This window comes from Drosophila arizonae, chromosome 4 (assembly GCF_054131065.1).
Source record: "Drosophila arizonae isolate 15081-1271.41 chromosome 4, UAZ_ARI_1.0, whole genome shotgun sequence".
In the NCBI taxonomy this organism is placed as follows: domain Eukaryota; kingdom Metazoa; phylum Arthropoda; class Insecta; order Diptera; family Drosophilidae; genus Drosophila; species Drosophila arizonae.
Window position 1 is genome coordinate 12,327,968 of NC_142924.1, and position 21,341 is coordinate 12,349,308.

Consider the following 21,341-nt stretch of genomic DNA (forward strand, 5'->3'; position numbering starts at 1 on the left):
CACTCAGTGTTGGTGGGTGAAAAGTTTGTGCATTTCCCGTTTGATAAATGCTCGTCTCAACTTTTCGCCAAACTGTTGCTCGGCTAAGCTCAGTTCGCAGTTTCAGCTTGCGGTGCTATGTAACCAAGCGATATCAGTGAACCTCAGCGCCGTGGTCGAGCCAACACAAGAAAAAGAGAAAGTAAATGGAGGACGGAAAAGCGCACGACGAAGCAGATAGAAAAGAAAACACCAGCAGCACCACCAGAGCACTGCTGAAAAAATTTGTAGAAATTTGCGTAAAACTTTAAGCAAACAAGTCGCCCGGGGCCGCACTGGCCTTGGCCATTCCCTACTCCGCCTATGCGCACTGGCAATTGGGGTGTAACAACTGCACAGTAGCTGGAGGAGCTCTGCTTTGGCGTGGTGCTGTCAAAACTTGGCTGCGCTGCCATCCATCTCCGTCTTTATTATATTATTGTTGTGCATGCTTAACTTTACATTTAGTAAAAAATTTTGCACAATTTATTATTTATATTTTTGTTTTATGCTGCTTAAGTTCTGCTCAGCTCATGATGCATGCATTAATCATTGGCAGCGCAGAGTGCGGGCGTACACCGGATCACAAATGCCAAATTGTGCCCCCGGGCGCCAATTACATTAATCATATCATGAGACCAAAGTCTCAGTCCGCCTCATCTCAAACATTTCATTAGACCTGCAGTCGCAAATCCAATCCCAAAATCCACTTCAACTATGGAAAAGGTCAAAAATTTACAATTTTGCTGCAGAGCCACTGCGGGTAGTTAAACAATGCGATAAGCTTGTGTTTACCCAGAGAGAGAGAGAGAGAGAGAGAGAGAGAGAGAGAGAGAGAGAGAGAGAGAGAGAGAGAGAGAGAGAGAGAGAGAGTGAGGAGGAGGTATTCTGCATTAGCCAACATAAACCATTATCAGCTGCCTTGGCGAGATTATAGACACAGCTGGAATTGGGCTGGGTGCGTTGAGGTGGACATGGGTCAGGGACGCGTTTAACAAAAATGTAAACAGCCCACCTTTGCCCGTCTGTCTGTGTGTTGGTGTGTGTGTGTATTTGCCGGATATTAGGCTTAGTCCGCGTAACGGTAATGGCAATGCCAACAGCCGGCGGCCAAGCAAATCCAGCTGAGGCGTCCAAACACGAAATGAAAATTGTAAAATTTGTTACATTTTGTTTGCATCCGGGCGGATTTTGTTTTGCATTTATATGGAAATTATGTTATTATGCTAAGCACAAGAAAATCTGTAGCACTGAAAAGGGACATGTCTTAATAATTTAAGGCCACAATTTGTTGCCAAAGGGCCTCGATTGCAGCTGCATATATATGCAAATGCAGCTAGCAAATGCTTCACTCACATTTTTTTTTCAAGCGAACATTTTAATTGAAAACTGCGGAGGCGCTGCAGGTAAATAGTAGAAAGTGAGAGCTGCGAACGACAAGTGAAAAACTGATTGCATGACTGACTTATGTGTGTGTAGGGAGTGTATGTAGGGGTGTGCCTGGGTGTGTGTGCGTACTTTTCATTTGAAGCTGTTTGATTTTTGCATAAGCCTGCGCAGAGCTACCCATTTGCATGAATAATAAACTGCAAAAGGCAGAATTTTTTGTTGGGCCTGACCACGCCCACCACGAGTGGGCATGCCGAACGAAATTAAATTAATTAAATTCCACTCGCTTACTGCGTGTGTTCCCTCAGCACGCTCGCCTGTGTGCGTGTGTGTGCGTGTGTGAGTGACTGTGTTCGACAGCCAAACAATTTGTGTAAGTTCTCGCAAAAACGAGGCGAAACGATGAAAAAATCAAGTGAAATGCTGCACAAAAGCGAAAATTTATATATTCACAAAATAAATATGTGAGCGACAAATATGTGAGTTATTTAAAAATTTAAAATAAATGTTTGTGTCTGCGGCCAAAGTCGAAAAAGCGCTGCCCATGGCCAATGGAATTTTTTAGCCATGGCAGCCAGACTGGTGCAATAAAACAGAGCCAAGCGTCTCGTTTGGTTTATTAAAAATTTGTGCAAATGAAGTGTCAATTTGCAATTGCGCAAGGAGTTCCCTAAAGTGAGAGATTTGGATGTACATACATATATGAATAGAATATATATATACACATGTGTAGCTTTAAGCTGAAGAAGCGCTGTGGGACAGCACAATTGGCTTGATGCTTGGAGGAAATTAATTAATTTTTGCTGTTGCTTAATATATAAAGCTAAAATACGACAAAGCAGCAGAGGAGGCACACGCACACACACGCACACACATACACTCCCATACATATACTACACGCCACACGCACGTTTTGCTGTGGCCTAATCCAACAGGAGCTCAGGGATGTGCCCCAAGCGTGTACAACATTTTAAACACTTTGACTCGGCAGACATTAATGAATGTATATACTACACATGTATAAAAATATATATGTATATATGTGCGAAATAAACTTCTGCATATAAATAGACAGATAAGGCACAAAGAGGGACAGACTGAGTGAGAGAGTGAGTGAGAGTGAGAGAGTGAGGGACAGTAGTTTAAAATGCCATTAAATGCTGGGAGATGGGCAGCCTGTCAGGCTAGTGACATATCTTATGGCAGGCACTGCTTGCTCTCCCTCTCACTCTCTCTCTCTCTCTTTCACTGTGCATGGGGCGAGCTGTCATCATGTATAACTGTTGCTGTCAGGCTTACGGCTTGTCATATTATGTATTATGGCGTATTTTATTTGCATTCAATTAAATCGCACGTGTCACTCGCTGCCGCATATAAATTGCCAACAAAATGAGCCAGAAATTTATGCAAATCGTTCCCAAAAAAACAGCTAAGTTAATTTAATAAATATATATTTTATAAAAATATACATATATAGAGTTGTTTATGCCGCGCCATGTCAAAGCGCAACAGCCACAAATGAATTGCTTTCGAAATATGTGTCCCCCGCAATATAACTTTACGCTGTGGGCACAGCACAGCGGGCACTCAAATTAAATTAGCTCATAACCATTAATAATTATATTTTGTAATGTCGCTGACCTGAATGTGAGTGAGCACAAAACGCTTATTACGGATTGATAAGCATCTAAATTAAAATGGCATCCATAAAAACACTTTGGCCCCAGACTTTTCGGCCCGGACAGGTGCAGACGCGCACCAAATCGCTGGGGGATTAGCTGGCCAAGAGTAATGACAGTTTCAGTGCCACTACCGCCCACCTCTCACGCCCACACTAAATGTTACTCTGGGGGACCCACGGGCTTGGGACGTTGGCCGTTGATGTTGTCCGCTGCCAGGCCTCATAGACCCCGTCGCTGATTGTCATCGAAGTGCGAGGCTAGTCACGTACAGAAAGTCTTAATCGAAGACCGCACAGCTGTTGGACACAACTTAAAGCCCATTAATTTGGGGCAAAGGCAACATTTTTGAAGTGCCATCGACGAGTTGAGTTAAGCTGCTGCCGCCTGTCGACTGAGGACTAAGGACTAAGGATTGTGGACTGTCGACTGGCGCTGTTGCCTGTTGCCTGTTGCCTGCCAAATTACTAACTTAATTATAAATTAATTATCTAACAAAGCATAGAATGCCAGACGAGGCGGTGCCAAACATCAAAGTATCAATAATTAATCGCCTCGGTAATGTTTTCAATTTCTTGCTTCATTAGCTGGTTTTATTCGGCCCTTGAAGGCGTTTGGGCCAGCAGCTTGGGGCTTTTGTTCTGCTAATCCCTGCGCGTAGGTGCCCAATGGGGAACAGCAGCAGAAGCAGCAGCAGCAGCCACTCTAAGCCTGTCTAATACATACGCCTTGCGAATTTGGTCAGAAAATCGATAGCCAATGCGAAATATTTCATGTCGATCGCGAAACAGTCAAACTGTCGAACCGTCCAACCGTCGAGCCGTCGAAATGAGTTATGTCAGTTGAAATGGAATTGAATGCGCGTAGTTAGAACATTAAATAGATTTATGTGTGAGCCAAGGCGAGCGCATGCGACACAGGCGGAAATAAAAACTGAAACCGGACGTGCGCCCGATGACGACCACGCCGGAAATTAAACTATTTGTTGGCGGCACTGGCTCACAGGCACTCTTTATTATGTTCTCAACAATTGCTGACAAGACCGAAATAAATCATAACACGAAAAAAAAGAAACACAAACAGAGAGCGAAGCATAGAAATGGTCAATACAATTGTGGCTAGCTGAGTCTTACCTGCTCTGAGTCCACTTTCGATCTGGCTTATAGTGAGTCTACCAACATGTTATCTCTTGTATCAATTTGTGTACATATACTATATATGCTCTATGTTATACTCTGTGCACTTGAGGGTTTGTACGCGCGGCTCTTTGATAGCAATTTTAGAATGGAGTATAATTTTCAACACTTCTGGCTTGGCACTTGAAAGTTGCTGTTCGTATTGGGTGTGCGTTGTTATTAGTAGCTGGGTTTTTGTTTGGTCAAAGGCCCACACGCACATACACGCACACGCACACGCATACACGCACACACACACGCATGTATAGAGCGTTCGCAGTCGCACGCACACTTCGACGCTAGCTCACCGTCTCTCACACACACAGGCACGCCACACACCTTGACGCTAGAGTATTAGAAAGCATTGCAGAACGCGGCGCCTTCAAACGCTGCTTGGCTTGACAGACTGCTTCAGAGTGCTGAGGCAGCTTCCGCGTTTTGTGTGCTGTTCACGAAACGGCTCAACTCGAACTGTGACGACGCTCAGCTGCTGCGGCCACAGCCAGTCTAGTGCTTTGCTGACGGCTTCGCTTCGGCCTCTCTTAGTGGCGTGCGCTCTCCCACGCACCTTCGTGCCATTGGAAAGTTGCCCCGTGTTTGCATGTGTGTGTGTGTGTATGTGTGTCGTTCGGCTCGTCTCGTCTCGTCTCAGTCTCGGCGTAAGACCAGCTGGCGCAGCATTAACAAGTAAGAAAGCTCTAGTCGAGACTGCTCGACTACGAGATCCCCTGAACCCTTGGAGTGCTAGCTATTTCAATAATTTTTCGCGTCTTTCAGCTTACACAAGAAACACACACACATACACAAACACATACACACACATACACAAACACATACACACACAAGCACCCACGCATAAACACGCATGGGCTGCAGTGTGCGCTTACTATGAGAACTTAATTGTTTAATAACTTTTTTTGTGGACGTACGATCTTCATGAAACTTTCAGATTATGATTATAACATGAATATGCATGTAATTGCCAAAGCACAAGTCTCTAGTATTTGAAATACGCGTTTTACAAAAGTGAGGGTGAGGGGGTGAATTTAGAGGTGGGGGGTATATTTTAACAAAAACCGAAATTGTATAAATTGCATATAAGCATATATAAAAAATTTGGAGACTCTAGCAATAAAGGTGTAGAAGATATAATTTTATAACTGGTTCGATAAGGGTTTTCATCGATAAAAAAAGATCGAGATGAGTTATCGAATTTTAATGATAAACTCGATATCCGCGCTGTAATTACGAACATTTTACAAAAAATTTGAAGTCTCTAGCTCTTATATCTTCGGAAATCGACGCGTTCAAACATACGGACAGACGGACAGACGGACAGACGGACAGACGGACAGACAGACAGACGGACAGGGCCAAATCAACTCAGCTCGTCACCCTGATCAAGAATATATATACTTTGTGGGGTCTGCCACGCCTCCTTCTGCCTGTTACATACATTTCAACAAAACCATTATACCCTGATTTCCCATTTTCAATGGGTTCAGGGTATAAAAAGTAATATCAATTTCCACCTTGCAAACAGCGTCGCAACGCGAAAGCAACAGCTAAGCGATTTCCCAGGATGCAGCAGCGCGTCCATGTCTATGCATTGGGGCCCCGCCTCCTGCTGCCCACGCATTTGCGTTAGGTGCGCGTGCTCTGCACGTTCCGCTTTGTCTACACAGAGCAGCACGGCGTGTGGAGAGTTTTTTCTTTTCATAATTGTTGCATGCGAGGATATTGTATATGTTGCGTATACGCCAAGGTGAACAGCGCCTTTGGCTAATAGCGTAACCAAAATACAATAAAGAAATATAAATTAATATTTAATATTAATTTCAAATGTAATTTATATTTAATATGCAATTTTAATCTATATATTTCTATTTTCTATATATTGTAATTCGATTCAATAACAAGAAAACTTTATTAAAATTATATCTAACTTAAGAATCGAAAAAAATTCATTTCTTACTTAAAAAAGTTAGTCGAAAAACGATTCAAGTATTCCATTCCAATTTACTCAAACTTTTGAAAAGCTGTAATTACATTTTAATTTCTCTAACTAGCCAATTTCAATGGCTGGGCAATGCGTTTGACAACTTCCACTTGGCTTTGTGTTCATTCCGTACACAAACTAAGGGACACAGTGGGACCAAAACACACACACACACACACACACAAGCTCAGAAAAAAGCGCAACAGGACCAAAATAATTGCGCGTTAAACATGTGCCAAGCGCTACCAACAGCAACAGACGGTTCGTGAGCGAAAGAGCAAAAGAGACGGTAGGAGTGAGAGCGAACGAGAGCGAGAGAGACTGAGACGAGGGCCGAGCAGAGCCGAAGCCCGGAGAGCGCGACTGGAAATGTTCAACTGGTTGCGTTTTTGCAAGCAACAGGATATGCTGGAAGCCTGCAAAAACATCGACAAGCACAAGAAACATCGCACACAAGGCAAACACAATGGCAACAACAACAGCGACGAAATGGAGGGGAAAGCCAGTTGACTGGCTGACTGGTTGGTTGGTTGGCTGGTTGGCTCGGTCGGCTGGGCCGCAGCGGGTGGACGGGCCGGCGGGAAGGCTCGTAGGCTGGCAGTTGGGCCTACAAACAGTCGCGTGCTTAAAGCCTCAATACCAAAACAATTTGAGAGCGCACAATAAAATTGAATGGGCGCAAAGAAAGGACGAAAGCAGCAACAAAAACAAAAAGAAAGAAAATAAAGGAAAAAGTGAGGAGGCAGCAGAAAAATGTGCCAGTGTATAAAAAAACGAAGAAGAAAGAAAAGAAATGTTGCGTGTGAAAGGAGCAGCGCCTGTTGAAGGACGAGCGGCCATTAGAAAGCTGCAAAAGCGAATTCACATAGCGTTCGCAATGTTTACAGGTAGCCAGCGAGGGTGTGTTTGTCTCTGCTCCCGTTTGAAGGACATGGCAAAAGGTACGCAACGTGTGTCGATTAAGATGCTGAGCCATTGTTGTTGTTGTTGTTGTTGTTGGGATTGCCTTTGGGTCGTGATAGACAGCGAGACGCCTGAGCCGGATCCAGAGCCGGAGCCGGACCCGCACCCTCGCCCGTACTCGGCGACCCAGTGAAGACCCAAAGCTTTGTAGCGCTGGCTGTCAGCTTATCAATTTGTATGCCTGTAGATATTTATTTATGAATATCCTTTGGATGCCTCAGCTACGGCAGTGCTCGCGCCTTTATGCCCGCCACTCGCACCAAATGCCGCGTAATCCAGGCGCATACCTGAGGGTCGCTGCGTCCATTCAACCATATTCCGAGACGCCACTTCTCCACATTCGCCATTTCCGCCATTCTCGTACATTCGGCGCATTTATGTATCTCCTTTGCTCGCTTCTTTGGTCATGTCTGGGCCTGTCTGCCATTTTGGCGAGGCCTTTCTTAATTTCATTTTTATTGCAGATTGATTTTTTCAGATTAAGTTTGTGCCGCTCACTGTTTGTGGCGAACGATAGCCCCTGCCCCAATGACAGCCAGAGGTTTGTTGTTAACAAAAACCGTTGCCTACTTTTCAGGGCCAGGCCTAATGAAATATTAGTCCACTTGAGTTGAGCGTTGTTTCAAGCCAACTTCTGCTTCAATTAGCAATGCAAGCAGTTCCAGCAAAAACCATAACCAACATGCAAACAGTAAGCCAGCTGCTGCCACGCCCACCAGATCCCCTCACGGCGAACAAACCAAAAACTCAAAGTAAAAGTAAAACATTTTCATGCAAATGTTTTTGTTTAACCACGAAATATTTTTAGTATTCAACACACACACGCCACCCGTTTTCTCGCTCTCTACCTCTGCCTCTCTCGCTCTGCCTTTCCCCTGTCTTTCTCTTGCCCACATACAGAGGCACGCGTGAGAGTCCTGTGGCAAAAGTTTTTACTACTCGCAGCTTAGAACAAACAAAATCAAACCGAGCGCAACAAAGTACACAAATATTTACCTATGTGTATGTATGCACATACATATACAAGCAACTGTGTGTGTATGTGTGTGTGTGCTTGTTTGTGTGAATATCTGGTCAGTTTGAAAAGTCATAAAGGCAACGAGCAAATCGGTCATTTCAGCGCAATGCGACACTTTCAATAGTCACGCCCCAAAGTATGCAGCAATAAATTGAGAATTTGCAATCGATCTGCCTGCAACTGATTTGCGCACAAATAGAGGGATTGAGCATCGTGTATTCAATTGCTACCACAAATATATTATCTAAAATATTTACTTTTTTATTGATTTAAGTTAATGGAGAATATGATTGCAATAAATCGTGATATGTTGACAAATTGTGGTTCGCAATTCCGTATTGACAAAACTCCAGAGGCGCTTAAATCTAATGGATGCCATAAATATCTGCTCAACTGCTTATTGACTTAGTGGGAAGCTGAGCGAGTGAGGCACTCGCCCTATTTATGATGGGCCAGCGTTTATTTCAATTGCACTTCATCCCTTTGCCAGTGTCTCCACTTTTTCTATGCGCAACCTTCTCCATTTCCAAGGCTTCAGTTGGCACGCTTATTTACCCAGCAAATACATCTCTCTCAGTCCCTCTCTCTCTTTCTCTCTCGATATATATGTTTTTTCCTCAGAGAAATTGATCTAAATTTCGATTGCATTGGCATTCGGTATTCATTGCTAATTGCCTGTCATCAAATTGGATTAAAATTCTATTAAACTGTCAGCCAAGGCAAATGCAATTGAAGCCGTCGTCGAGTGCAGCGCATAAAATGGTCAAAAAGGCTGCCAATTGCCAGAGCCATTTGCCTGGGCCAGCTGAAGGATTAAGCTGATTTCGCATTTGCCATGACATTCAATTAATGCAGACTCAACCAAAAGAGCAGCTGTTCAGGGGTTGCCCATAGCCTCGTTGGCCCTCCTTGTTAGCAGACCAACAATTACATTAAATATATGCCAAAACAGAAGATGTGCTAATGAAGCTAAAGGCGGCTATTATTCCCAAAAAGGAAAAATTAAGGGACAAGTATACAGCGGGAAAAAACAGGGGAAACTCTACCAAATATTTTATATAGTATACTAGATGCATTGCTAAACTTGTTGCAGCTAGTCAATGCTTTGGCAGATAACACGAAATGGAAATCAATTTGATAAATGGAATAAATTTGTTTAAGCTGGATTCAGCTTGAGAAATTGCTAATTCAGTTAAGTGCCAATTAAATCCTTTTGATGCAAGCTCCAGTCAGAAATATGCTAAAATGCTTTGTTAACTAAACGGCGTAATACCCACCCTCACACCTCAGACCTCACACCTGCCACTTCCATCCGCCTGCCAGCCCGTTCGCCTAGGTGTTGTTTGTAATAGACAAAGCAGCAACAAACAGCGCTTCATTACAATTTTAATTTGGCATTTTAGCTGCCGCCAGGCAGACAGAGCTTAATTAGTACAATTTGGCAGACAGGACAAGTGTCCTTAGCCTAAGCCTTGGACCGAGACCTCGCTTAAGACTGGCGACAACTCGAGTCGCTCGCAAATTATTCAATGCAAATAGTTTGGCAACGGCTGAGCAACACAGCCAAAATCGCGCTCTGTTTGTGGCAGCTTCTGTTTCCCTTTTTTTGTTGCTTTACTTTTTGTGTGTTTACAGCAAAGTTAATTGAATTTTCACGCCAAAAAGCGGCAGGCCTGTGGCTATTGAGCCAGATCGTTCGATGGGGATTTGGGCGAGCTGGGAGGCTGGAAAGCTGAGAAGCTGAGATGCTAGCTTCTAATGCTTTATTTGACATCATAATTAAGTCAAAGTAATTCGCATGGAAATTGCTGTCAAGTGGCTCATAATTTATTAGGCTATGTGGCAGTTTGCATCTTTGTGGGCTGCCAAAGGTAAATTCATATACCTAACAGGGGTGCTATGTGCCTAAGAATGTCATTGAAGAATCGATTTGACATTAGACGTTTACTAAGACAGTGGCAAAAGTGGAAAACTCGCAAGGTGGCAACTCTAAACGTTTCTATTATGGATATTCCTGACAAGTCCGAGGGCGATCGCAAGCTCTATCGTGCCGTCAATCTATCGAATGGCGTGCGCGCCATGCTCATTTCGGATCCCGGTCCGGGCGAAATGAGTGCTTCTGCTTCGCAGGCGACCATGGCCCACTCGGGAGCCTCGAGAGCTGGCAGCTCCGACTCATCGCTGGAGCAGTACCAGGGCAAACTGGCTGCCTGTGCGGTGCTGATGAGTGCTGGCTCGTTCTACGAGCCACGCCAGTACCAGGGATTGGCGCATTTCTTGGAGCACATGATATTCATGGGGTCGCAGAAGTATCCGATCGAAAATGCCTTTGATTCGTTTGTGACGAAGAGTGGGGGCTTCACCAATGCCCACACTGAGAATGAGGATACGTGCTATTACTTTGAGGTTGAGGATCAGCATCTGGACAAGACTCTGGACATGTTTATGCATCTGATGAAGGAGCCCCTCATGTCCATCGATTCCATGGCACGCGAGCGGTCCGCGCTCCAGTCGGAGTTCGAGCAGACCCACATGATTGACGAGGTGCGGCGCGATCAGATTCTGGCGGCCATGGCCACCGACGGCTATCCGCATGGCACCTTCAGCTGGGGCAACCTCAAGTCGCTGCAGGAGAACGTCGACGATGACCATTTGCATCGGACACTTCATGAATTTCGACGCAAGCATTACGGCGCCAATCGTATGACCGTGTGCCTGCAGGCACAGATGTCACTGGAGGATCTGGAGGCACTCCTTGTGCGGCACTGTGCTGGCATACCACAGAGCGAAGAGCCGCCACTGAATCTCTCCAAATTCAATTACAGGAATGCCTTCCGGGAGAAGTTTTTCAAGGAAGTGCTGCTAGTGCAGCCTGTGGAGGATGTTTGCAAGGTGGACATCACCTGGGTGCTGCCCCCCATGCGACAATACTACAGATGCAAGCCGGACTCGTTCCTCTCCCAGCTGCTGGGCTACGAAGGTGTCGGCAGTCTGTGCGCCTATCTGCGACGCCGGCTCTGGTGCATGAGCGTAATAGCGGGCGTCGGTGGGGGAAGCTTCGACACCAACTCGATTTATTCCCTGTTCACGGTGTCCATCTATTTGACGGACGAAGGATTCGAGCATCTGGATGACGTGTTGGCTGCCACCTTTGCCTGGATTCGCCTGCTTAACGACTGCAGCACGTTAGCCACCAGCTATTCCGAGATGAAGCAAATCTCGGACACAAACTTCCGGTTTCAAATCGAAATACCCTCCATGGACAACGTGCAGGGTATAGTGGAGGCGCTCAGATTTCTGCCAGCCAAAGATGCGCTCACCGGCACGCAGCTATTTTTCGAATACGATGAGCAGGCGATAGGAGTGGTAAAGCAGCATCTAAGTGAGTTTCGATTCAACATTATGATCTCATCGCATATACCGTACGAGAATCTGGCGTACGTCCAGATGGAGCCCTGGTTCGGAACCCATTTCACGACCATCGATATGCCCGCCAAATGGCAGCAAATGTGGACAAATCCTAAGCCGCATCCGGAACTTAAAATACCCGAGCAGAATAAGTTTATAACAACTGATTTTACGATCCAATGGATACAGGCAGGCAAACCGCGCGTGCCCCGACGACCTAAGGCGCTCATCAAGGACGCTCTGTGTGAACTTTGGTTTCGACAGGATGATACGTTTTTACTTCCCGACGGTTTTATAAACCTGTACCTCATAACACCCCTGATGCGTAGGAGCCCGCAGGACTACATGTCGGGCGTGCTATACACCTATCTGGTGGAGTTCTGCATCGCCGAGCAGTTGTATCCGGCGCTGGTCGCTGGCCTGACCTATGGCCTGGACACGGCAGATAAGGGCCTGGTGCTGCGGGTCAGTGGCTACAACCAGAAGCTGCCGTTGCTGCTGGAGATCATAATGAATGTCATGCAAAATCTGACCATAGATCCCGCTCAAGTGGTGTCCTTCAAGGAGCTGAAGAAGCGACAGATTTTCAATGCCCTGATAACGGGGCGCTCGCTAAATCTAGATCTGCGCCTCACAGTCTTGGAGCACATGCGCTTCAACCTGATGCAAAAGTACCACGCGCTGGAGAACATCAGCGTGGATCACGTACAGAACTTCAAAGATACCTTTTACAAGAAAATGTACGTGCAGGGCCTGATTCAAGGCAACTTTACCGAAGAGCAGGCGCGCGATATCATGAAGAAGGTGCACACCAACTTCCGCAGCGAAAAGATCGAGAATCTGGGGGAGCAGCACAATCGGCTGGTGCAGCTGCCGCTAGGCCAGCACTTTTTACGCGTGAAGACTCTAAACGAGGACGATCCCAATACGATCGTTAGCAACTATTATCAAATTGGACCCTGCAGCCTGCGAATGGAGTGCCTGATGGATCTGGTTGATCTGGTCGTCGAGGAGCCCTTCTTCAATCAACTGCGCACAAAGGAACAGCTCGGCTACAGCCTGGGCATGTACCAGCGCATTGGCTATGGTATTCTGGCCTATATACTGAACATCAACACCCAAGAGAACAAGCACAAGGCTGAGCACGTGGAGGAGCGCCTGGAGGCGTTCCGTGCAGGCATGCCTCGCCTGATCGATCAGCTGACAGACGAGGAGTTCGAAGAGGTTCGCACAACGTTGATCAATGGCAAAAAGCTGGCTGATTATAGCCTGGACGATGAGGTCATGCGCAACTGGAGCGAAATAGTCAGCATGGACTATTTCTTTAATCGCACCGACATGCAAATACAAACCTTAAATGGCCTGACGAAGAAAGATGTGCTCGACTTTCTAGTGAACTATGACAAGTACGATTTGCGTAAGCTCTCTGTACAAGTGATTGGTGCATCCTCCGTGTCCAGGGTGTCGACGACTCAGTCCATAGCCGATGCTGTTGCAGCCAGACAGGTTTCTAATACCGGCCTGGGCCGAAGGCCCGGCTCGCTGGCTATGCTGCTCGATGAGGTACAGAGGAACATATCCGAGGAGCAGCTGCTCTTCGAACAGATCGGCGATCGTATTCGCCTGGAGTTCATTGGCGACTGCGATAATCCTGCCCACATTACGGATATAAGTGCTTTTAAAAGAGACTTGCACGTATATCCATTCATAAGTAGTAATCCAAAGTACAACAAATTGTAGTGTAACGGAAATTTATAAATGTAATGTCCCTGTGTAAATGTTAGTTCTGGTGAAGGTAGCTAATAAAACAAACGGACAGATGAAAAAGAAACATTTTAAATGGGAGATCCAATTTGTACTTTGCATTGCCAATTAAAGTCGGCTGCATAAATTTATTTGGTCCGCCACCTCTGGCTGGGGCATGACACATTGCTGTGGCAACTGTTGCTGGCACGTATTGTGGCTGCTGTTGTGCCTCAGCAGCAGCAACAGCAATGCTCGACAGCTCGGCGTTAATAATTATGGGGCGTGTCAATGCTTTCATAATAAAATATAAATTATATAAAGCAAACTTTTGTGCATTTGGCAGCATTGATAAAAGAAGAATACAAGTAGAATTTTTGGTAGATTAATTAAAATGCTCATACTTTCAGTTTGCTTTAAAGTTGCCAACTAATTAGTTTCGCGTTGAATTTCAAACACGGCAATAGAAATGCTCCAATCCCGCTTGCATGAGTTGATTGCCGTTGGCTTAAAAGGATTCCACTGCTCCTGGGGTTGCTAAGCACTGAGGCTCATTATAAAAGCACATTGTGCTCTGGCATTCTCCGCACTCAAGTGTATACTATATATGTATATACATACATATATTTATATGTATATATGTATTTATACATCTGTCTTGCTCTATGTTGGCTTTGAGCTGCTTGGCAGCCGCCCAAATTGTTCGCCATTGTTGCTGCTCTGCTGTTGCAATTTTGCGTCATATTGTTAGCTTATTTCGCTTCGCATCCGAAAATAAACTAAATACAACATCTGTGAATGCCAGTTAGCCGGCTTGCCAGTTTGCCAGCTACGCCCAACCCAAAATGTGCCGCCCACCAATCAGGCAATGGCCGCTCCGGTCTGGGCTAATGATAAGCCTTGTTTTGTAGCCATTATTATTATTATTGCCGCTGCTTGCGGCTGGCTTTGCCATCAAGTCATTATGGGAGCGCATTATTCTGCCATTGATTCAGATTTTAATGTTCTACACGCACTGTTGACTTTAATGGTGCGCAACTTTAGAACTTAGTTCGGACTGCTCTTAACTTACTCGACAGCACCTGGAAGCTGTTAGCTGTTAGCTGGAAGCTTACAACGCATTGAGTTCACGAAATGCACTTTGGAAAAATGAATAAAGTTTTTATTTACGCAATAATTTCTTGCACAGTTATATGTATGTATGTATGTATATATATATAAGTATATGTATATCACTTGTTATATTTAATAATATAAGTTCTGTGTTTCTTTTCTTGCCGTTGAAAAAAAAAAAAGAACAGACACAGCTATTATGAAGTCATAGAATTGATGCACTGCATTTTATTGATTTGTTTTTGTATTGTATTTAAATTAAATTTTAAACGCAACACATAAAATGTTTAAGCCAACATTAAAGTAGATATATTTATATATATATGTATATCAATTTATATATATTATGTAATTGAATTAAGCATTAAAAAAACAATAAATTTAGTTATTGATAATAATTAAATTCTGTGCGCCTATCAGGCGCCTAACAATAAGTAAACTTTTAGCAAACTCTTTTTTTTTTTTTTACTTTTTTGTGGTTTTAAATTAAATTAATTAATGAATTGATAATAATGGAAACATTTTTTCAAGCGCATTGATGATAATGTGTTTTTATGTTAAGCATGAAATTGAATTATCGACGCACTGTCAATCAGTTGCAATTTCATGAATATCTAAATGGATTATTGCAAATGTAAACGAGTGTTAATTGAATCGTTGCTGATGCTGATGTTGATTTTGCTTATCGCCGCTGGACTTAGGGCTACAATTAAATAAAGTATATCAAGTAATTTACTTATATAAAAATATATATATTTATATGTGTATGTATGTATAGGCGTATATATTAAGTTTAATATTATTATTGTTGTATTTTGTTTTTTGATATTTTATATTTTGCATTTTTAGTTTAGTTTTCCTCTTTGTCAATTGTTGAAATATGTCAATTGTTCAGTTTTATTCAAATTTCAATTTGATTTGCATTTACGTTCTTTATTTCTATTTGCGAGTGTGTAAAACACTATAAATATGTCCGAATGCTAAGCATGCTCTCAATTTTCACTTACACTTAAACAAAATGTATTTAACTAAAATTGCTTATTCGTAAACCGTTACAAATTTAGATTTTCCATTTATTTAAGTTTTCAGTTAACAAGTTAGAATCTGGTTTAAAGTACGTGCCGCTTTAAAGAAATTGTTATTAAAATTTATTTTAAGTAACGGAATTTACTCTTTCCTTGAAAAATAATTAGCTCATTGCGCTTAAATAATTGGCATTAAATGAATTATTTTAATTGATTTAATTTAATTTAGTTTCATTTTTCTTTTTCGACTACTTTAAAGGCTTTTTCTTTCCTTGTAGGAAATACTTTTCAAATAGTTTACAATAATTTTAATTTGATGTAATTAAATTAGTTTCTATGATTCTTTTATAATTATATTTTTGTTTAATTTCATTTTAAATAGAACTTAAAACAAAATTCTTGAATGTGTTTTAATTGTTTTCCGTTTTGTTTTTCTTTAGCATTGACAAAACATTTGTCGGTTATTTTTTCTTTTTTTGCGTTTCACCTGCTCTACTGAATCAAATCTCATTGCTGAACAATGTCAATCATCAATCATCAATCATCATTACTATCATAATCATCCGTAAATCATCTCATTCATGCTCTCCTAACTCACTTCTCTCGCTCGCTCTCTCGTGCTCTCTTTCTCTCTGGTAGACTTTCAGTTAGATTTCACTCGCGATATTTTCAAATTGGAATGACCTTAATTAGAAACATGTACATTTTTTTATCGAGCTTTACAACATTTTTTCTTATGTTTTTTAATGTATAAATATTTTTAGTTTGTTTCATGTGTTTTCAAACACATTTTGGCTGCTTTATTATATAGCTTAGTGTTTTTTTTTTTTTGTTGCTGCTGCTTATAGGAAAGGGTTCAGAAATATAGTGGAGTGTTTTTTGGACTAACTCTCCCGGCAATTTTGGCTTTAGTTGTGTATGTGTTTTTTTTTTCGTTTTTGTTTTTATTTTCATGTTCTTTTATATATTGGAAATAGTAAAGTTTTGCAATTTCAAATGTTTTAAATGCATTTAGAAAGTAAATAGGATTTCTTTTTAGAGTTGTTTTTTACTTTAGCGTATTTTTCGAAACGAATTTGCAGGAATTGTGTTGAGAACAGTGAGCCACACGTGTATGGATAGCGTGTATTGCATAAGGATCGTTTTGATGGGCAAAGCAACCGGATTGTCCAAATTATGGGCCCATTTCAATGTGTGTGTGTATGTATGTGAGTGCTTATGTGTGTTTGTGTGCCTTTTATTATACGGTAAAATCACCCGCCGCCCAGCTCATTTTGTAATCGTCAATGTTGAACAAGTCAAAAATGTCGCCGCTGGCATTGAATGCATCCACTGCACCACCACCGCTGTCCATGGCATTGCCCATGCCGTTGGCCATGCCCGTTGCCGTCGCAGCGTAGTCGACGTGTCCAGCTGCCTGGGGCTGGGTCACCGCCTGCATTATGGAGTTCAGTGTGTTCTCGAAGTCGTCGCAAACGTCCATCGGGGTGCTGCTGTAGTGGCCATTTGTGGGGCCGCCGCACTCCACGGCCACCGAAGTGTTGCTATTGTTGTTGCTGTTGCTGTTGGTGTGGCTATGGCTGTGGCTGTTGCTGTTGCTGCCGGCACTGGCGGCCACATGCTGACTGAGCTGTGCCACAAAGCTGTCCGCATCGAAGTCCACATCGCCGCCGTGATTGTTATTCAAGAGCACGCTGTCCGGACTGCTGGCTTCGAGCAGCTCGTTGATGCTGGGCTGCAGACTGGGATTGAGATCGCGTCGCAAATTGTTGCCGCCGCCGCCGTTCTTGCCGGCACAAAAGTTGTTCGAGTCGTCCCCAATGTCCATTTCCAGCTGCTGCGACATCAGCTCCAGCAGCTCGTACTCGTCAAAGTGATTGAGCTTGGCATCCGGACTATTGGGCTTCTCGCTGGCGCAGCCACTGCCGCTGTTGCTGCTGCACTTGGGCGGCGTGCTGGGCGGCGGCGTGGCATGATGCTGCTCCAGGAATATGTCCAGGGTCTTGGCCACGCTCTCCGCATCGATGGCCGAGGCATCGGGCTGCAGCGGCGAGGCCATATCAATGTTTTCAATGTAACCATGAGTGTTGTTCGCCTGCTGATTGTTGGACGCATAGCTGATGTGATTGTCGTTGGTGTCCATGGCCATGTCCAGGCTGGGCAGCGATTGTGGCGTGGGTGGCGCCTCCAATTTGGGCACCAGCGGCACAATGCTGGCGCCGCCAGCCGCAGTCCTCGGCGTCACGCCGTTGAACATTGCCAGCTCGGGCAACGGCGTCAGCGGCGTTATGGGCTCCAGCGCGGCGCTCTCTGGCAGCTCACCTTGCTTGATTAGTATGTCCAGCACATCGCTGACCTGCTCAGATTTGATGCCCGATGGCTTGCGCTGCATTTGGCATTTGCCAATTGCTGGAGTTGCTGCTGCTGCTGCTGCTGCTGTTGCTGTTGCCGGTGGAGGCGCAGGCGATGCAGCCGGCTCCTCTTTGATCTTCATTAGCGGCATGCTACTGCCCATGGCAGCGGCTGCTTTGCTGGCCGCCAGTTGCTTTGTAGCCTCCTCGTACTGTGGTGGCGGCGCTGTGGTTGGCTTTATGTCCAGCTGTATGATCTGTTGTTGGCCAGACTGAAAATGTTGCTGTTGCTGCTGCTGCTGCTGCTGCTGCAGTTGTAGTTGTTGCAGCTGCTGTGGCGAAATGATTTGCTTCGAATCAATGGGAAACACAATGCTGGGCAACGAATTTGTGCGCTGATGCCCATTGAGCAGCTTCTTTGTGGCAGGTGATGCTGCTGCTGCTGCTCCTGCTGCTGGTTGTTGCTGCGGTGCAGCTGTTGTTGTTGTTGTCGCTGTGAGACTTATGTTGCCCAGCGTGTGCGCCGTCATCTGCTGATCGTTGAGCCCCAGCAGGAATATGGTCTGATTGCCTTCGTTCCAAACGAGACCCAAGTTGTTGGGATGCGCTGCGGCAGCTGTTGCTGTCGTAACTGGCTTCGCGAGCATTATTGTGGATGTGTTGGCGGCAGCAGACGCAGCAGCAACGGCGTTCGACTGTTTTGTGGGCGTGGCTGGCAGCTTGGATGCGCTATTTGTGGTGTTGTTATTGTTGTTGGATGGAATGAGTACAGTTTGTGTCTTTTGCGTAAGCAAACGCATCTGTTGCTGCTGCTGTTGTTGCTGCTGTTGCTGCTGTTGTTGCTGTTGTTGCTGCAGTGCTGCTGCAGCAGCGGCCGCCTTTTGCTTTTGTATCTTCGCCTCCAGCTGCTGCTTGACCACCATTTTCTGACTAATGGGCGCCGGTTGCTGCTGCTGCTGCTGCTGCCCATTGCCGTTGGCCTGAATGCCGCTGATGTTGGCGGGTTTCTTGGCTTGACCGCTGCTGTTGCTGCCGTGCACACCGTTCAGCTTGCCAGGTGGCGTTACCGTTGCTGCCGGCTTCACGGTCACCTTGGCCGGTATCGTCTTCTCCAGGTGCGGCAGCACCGTCAGCGTCTGCTGCGGCCCATTGCCCGTGGTGGCTATCAGCGTAATCTGCTGCGAGGGCATCGAGTTCACCACCTGCGCGGTGACCGTTTGATGTTGGTGCATGCGCCGTATTTGCTGCAGCTCCTGCTGGGAGCGCTGCAGCTGCCGCTGCAACTCGTCGATTTTGCGCTGCTGCCGACGTAGCAGCTCGTCGTTCTGAATGATGGTGGCCGTTTGGGGCTGGGGCGGCAGAATCGTTTGCAGCGTCAACGCGTGATTGCTGTCCAGCTGCTGCACGACATCCATGTGCTCGTGCTCCATGGCGCTGGCGGGCGACTCGGCCACCAGCATTGCCACTGGCGGCGCCTGCACGTCGCCAACACCACAATTGCTGGTATCCATCGCATCGCTAATGGTGATGACCTCTGTGGCAGCTGCTGGCGTGCTGGCTGGCGTGCAGCACTCGATGGGCTCCAGGGGCAGGTAGGGCTTTAAGCGCTCAATCAGCTGCGGCTTGGGCCCCGAGACGGGCAAATTGCGTCGCTTCAGATGCTGCTTCAGGTCGGAGACCTTCATTTTCTCCAGACGCGTCAGGTCTGTGATGGAGCTGCTGGACTCCGCACAGCTATTGGCCGGACTGGGCGGTATGGAGGAGCTCACGGAGAGCGCAGGCGAAGGCAACGGCGGCGGATGTTGCTGCTGCTGCTGCATGGTGGCCGGGGCAACCGTTGCTGCCGCAGCTGCTGCCGTTTGCTGCTGTGTGGCGATCAGCGACAGAGTTGGTGGTGCGGGCGTAGGGGCAGCTGATGACGGTGCCGTTAGCATCGAAGCATCCCCGAATTTCAGCGGCGCATTGCCCGTGGTGCTGGTGATGGAAATGGTGTTGGGCAACGTCAGGGGCGCCGGTGCGGCAGCTGTTGTGATGGATGTGGCCAGCGCAGGCACTGTCTTGGTGGTCACTGTGATGCTGTTGGCTGTGGTGCTGACGGAGCTGTTGGCGGTGGCTGTGGCGGCGCTGGCTGCGGGCAGTATGGATTGGTTCTTATTGAGGCTCTCCAGAAACTTGAGCAAATAATTCTGCTGCTCCAGGAGCAGCTGGTAGGAAGTCGTCTGATCCGACTGCTCTTGATCCTGGGCCTGGCCGGCGGCGCTGGGTGGTCCCTTATACTCGTGGAATTTGATGGTGCGCGCCTTGGACACCGGCTTCGACTTGGACTTCTTGCGATTCTTCTCCTTGCCGGGCGCATACGACTTCATGCACAACGGCTGCAGCTGCAGTCGCGTCGGCGGCGGCGATGCAATGGAAGATAGCGGACTCAGCGTGGACGTGCTGGAGCCCAAGGAGCAGGGTGAAGCGAGCATGGGCAGCATGTGACTGCTAGCCGGACTGGCTGTTGGCCCGACCACGCTCTGGCACAGCTCCTCGAACAGATTGGCCGTCTCCTGCTTCACCTTGATGGCACCGCCAACAGGCATGGGCGGTGGTGGTGGGGGCGGTACACTAACGATATGGGCGCCGCCACCAGTACCAGCACCGCCCATGTGACAATCTGTCGTATTGAGCAACTGGATGGAGGGCATTACGCTAAGCACCAACTGGCCGCCGTTGCTGCTGGGCGTCGAAGTGGGCGTGGTCAGCGCCACCGTCACAATGCCCGCTGAGGCGGCTGCAGCCTGTAGCATATCCTTGGGCGCCGATGTGAGCGGCTCGGCGGGCACCACTGCACCACTGCTGCTAGCTGCCGTAGCCGCCGGCATCAGCTCGTCGAGCCGCGGCGGCGTCTGCCGCGTGTCGCTCTCGGAGCTCTGCGAGTCCTCCTCGAAGGTGACATAGCTGTGCGGATGCTGTGGACGCGTCAGCAGACCCTCACTGGTTGCCTTGAACGGCACCAAGCCCTCCTTGACAATCTTCTCGATGGGCTTCTCCGTATGCAGTATGTTCTTCTTGATGAGCTCCAAGGGACCCGGCCGATGCTGTATCTGCGAGTTGAGCTGATCCGCCAGGCGGGCCTTCTTCAGCATGCGCTGCTTCTCCGCCAGACTCGGATCGATGTGGCACTCGTCCTCCTCCAGTATATGCAGTCTCTCGAGATCTTCGCGATTTGGCCGCTGTTGGATTTTGGCCTTCAGCAAATCGCTGGTCTTGGCGCGCTCCAGTTGCTTGCATTGTTCGTGGATGGCGGGCGAGGTTTTGAGCGCTGCGAGTGAGAGGGAGAGAGAGAGAGAGAAAGAGAGATTTCAGTTAAAATACTAAAAAATCAAAAACTTTGCTCTAGTTTCAGCAAAACTTTCTAGAATAAAGAAATTGAAATTGTTTATTGAAGCGACGCCTGGGAGGCAGCTTAAGATTA

At 46.3% G+C, this 21,341-nt stretch overlaps 3 protein-coding genes across 5 annotated transcripts in view; 1 reads left to right on the forward strand and 2 right to left on the reverse strand.

Annotated features, from left to right (window-relative positions):
• The window catches only part of Fife (regulating synaptic membrane exocytosis protein fife), a 56,431-nt gene extending 51,676 nt beyond the window's left edge, over positions 1–4,755 (reverse strand). For all 3 annotated transcript variants that reach the window (XM_089467735.1, XM_089467733.1, XM_089467734.1), the window contains exon 1: positions 4,220–4,755. The gene's annotated coding sequence lies outside the window, so the exon portion shown is untranslated. The remainder of the gene's footprint in view (positions 1–4,219) is intronic.
• A 5,249-nt stretch (positions 4,756–10,004) lies between these two features.
• Positions 10,005–13,480, forward strand: LOC108612907 (nardilysin). The gene has a single exon (XM_018005968.2). The coding sequence runs from the start codon at positions 10,141–10,143 to the stop codon at positions 13,387–13,389; it is 3,249 nt and encodes a 1,082-aa protein (XP_017861457.1). The 5' UTR covers positions 10,005–10,140; the 3' UTR covers positions 13,390–13,480.
• Positions 13,481–14,702: 1,222 nt separating this feature from the next.
• Mrtf (Myocardin-related transcription factor) overlaps positions 14,703–21,341 on the reverse strand; it is a 43,309-nt gene continuing 36,670 nt past the window's right edge. The window contains exon 5 of the mRNA XM_018005959.2: positions 14,703–21,188. Coding sequence (XP_017861448.2) covers positions 16,771–21,188 — 4,418 coding nt within the window. The 3' untranslated portion in view covers positions 14,703–16,770. The remainder of the gene's footprint in view (positions 21,189–21,341) is intronic.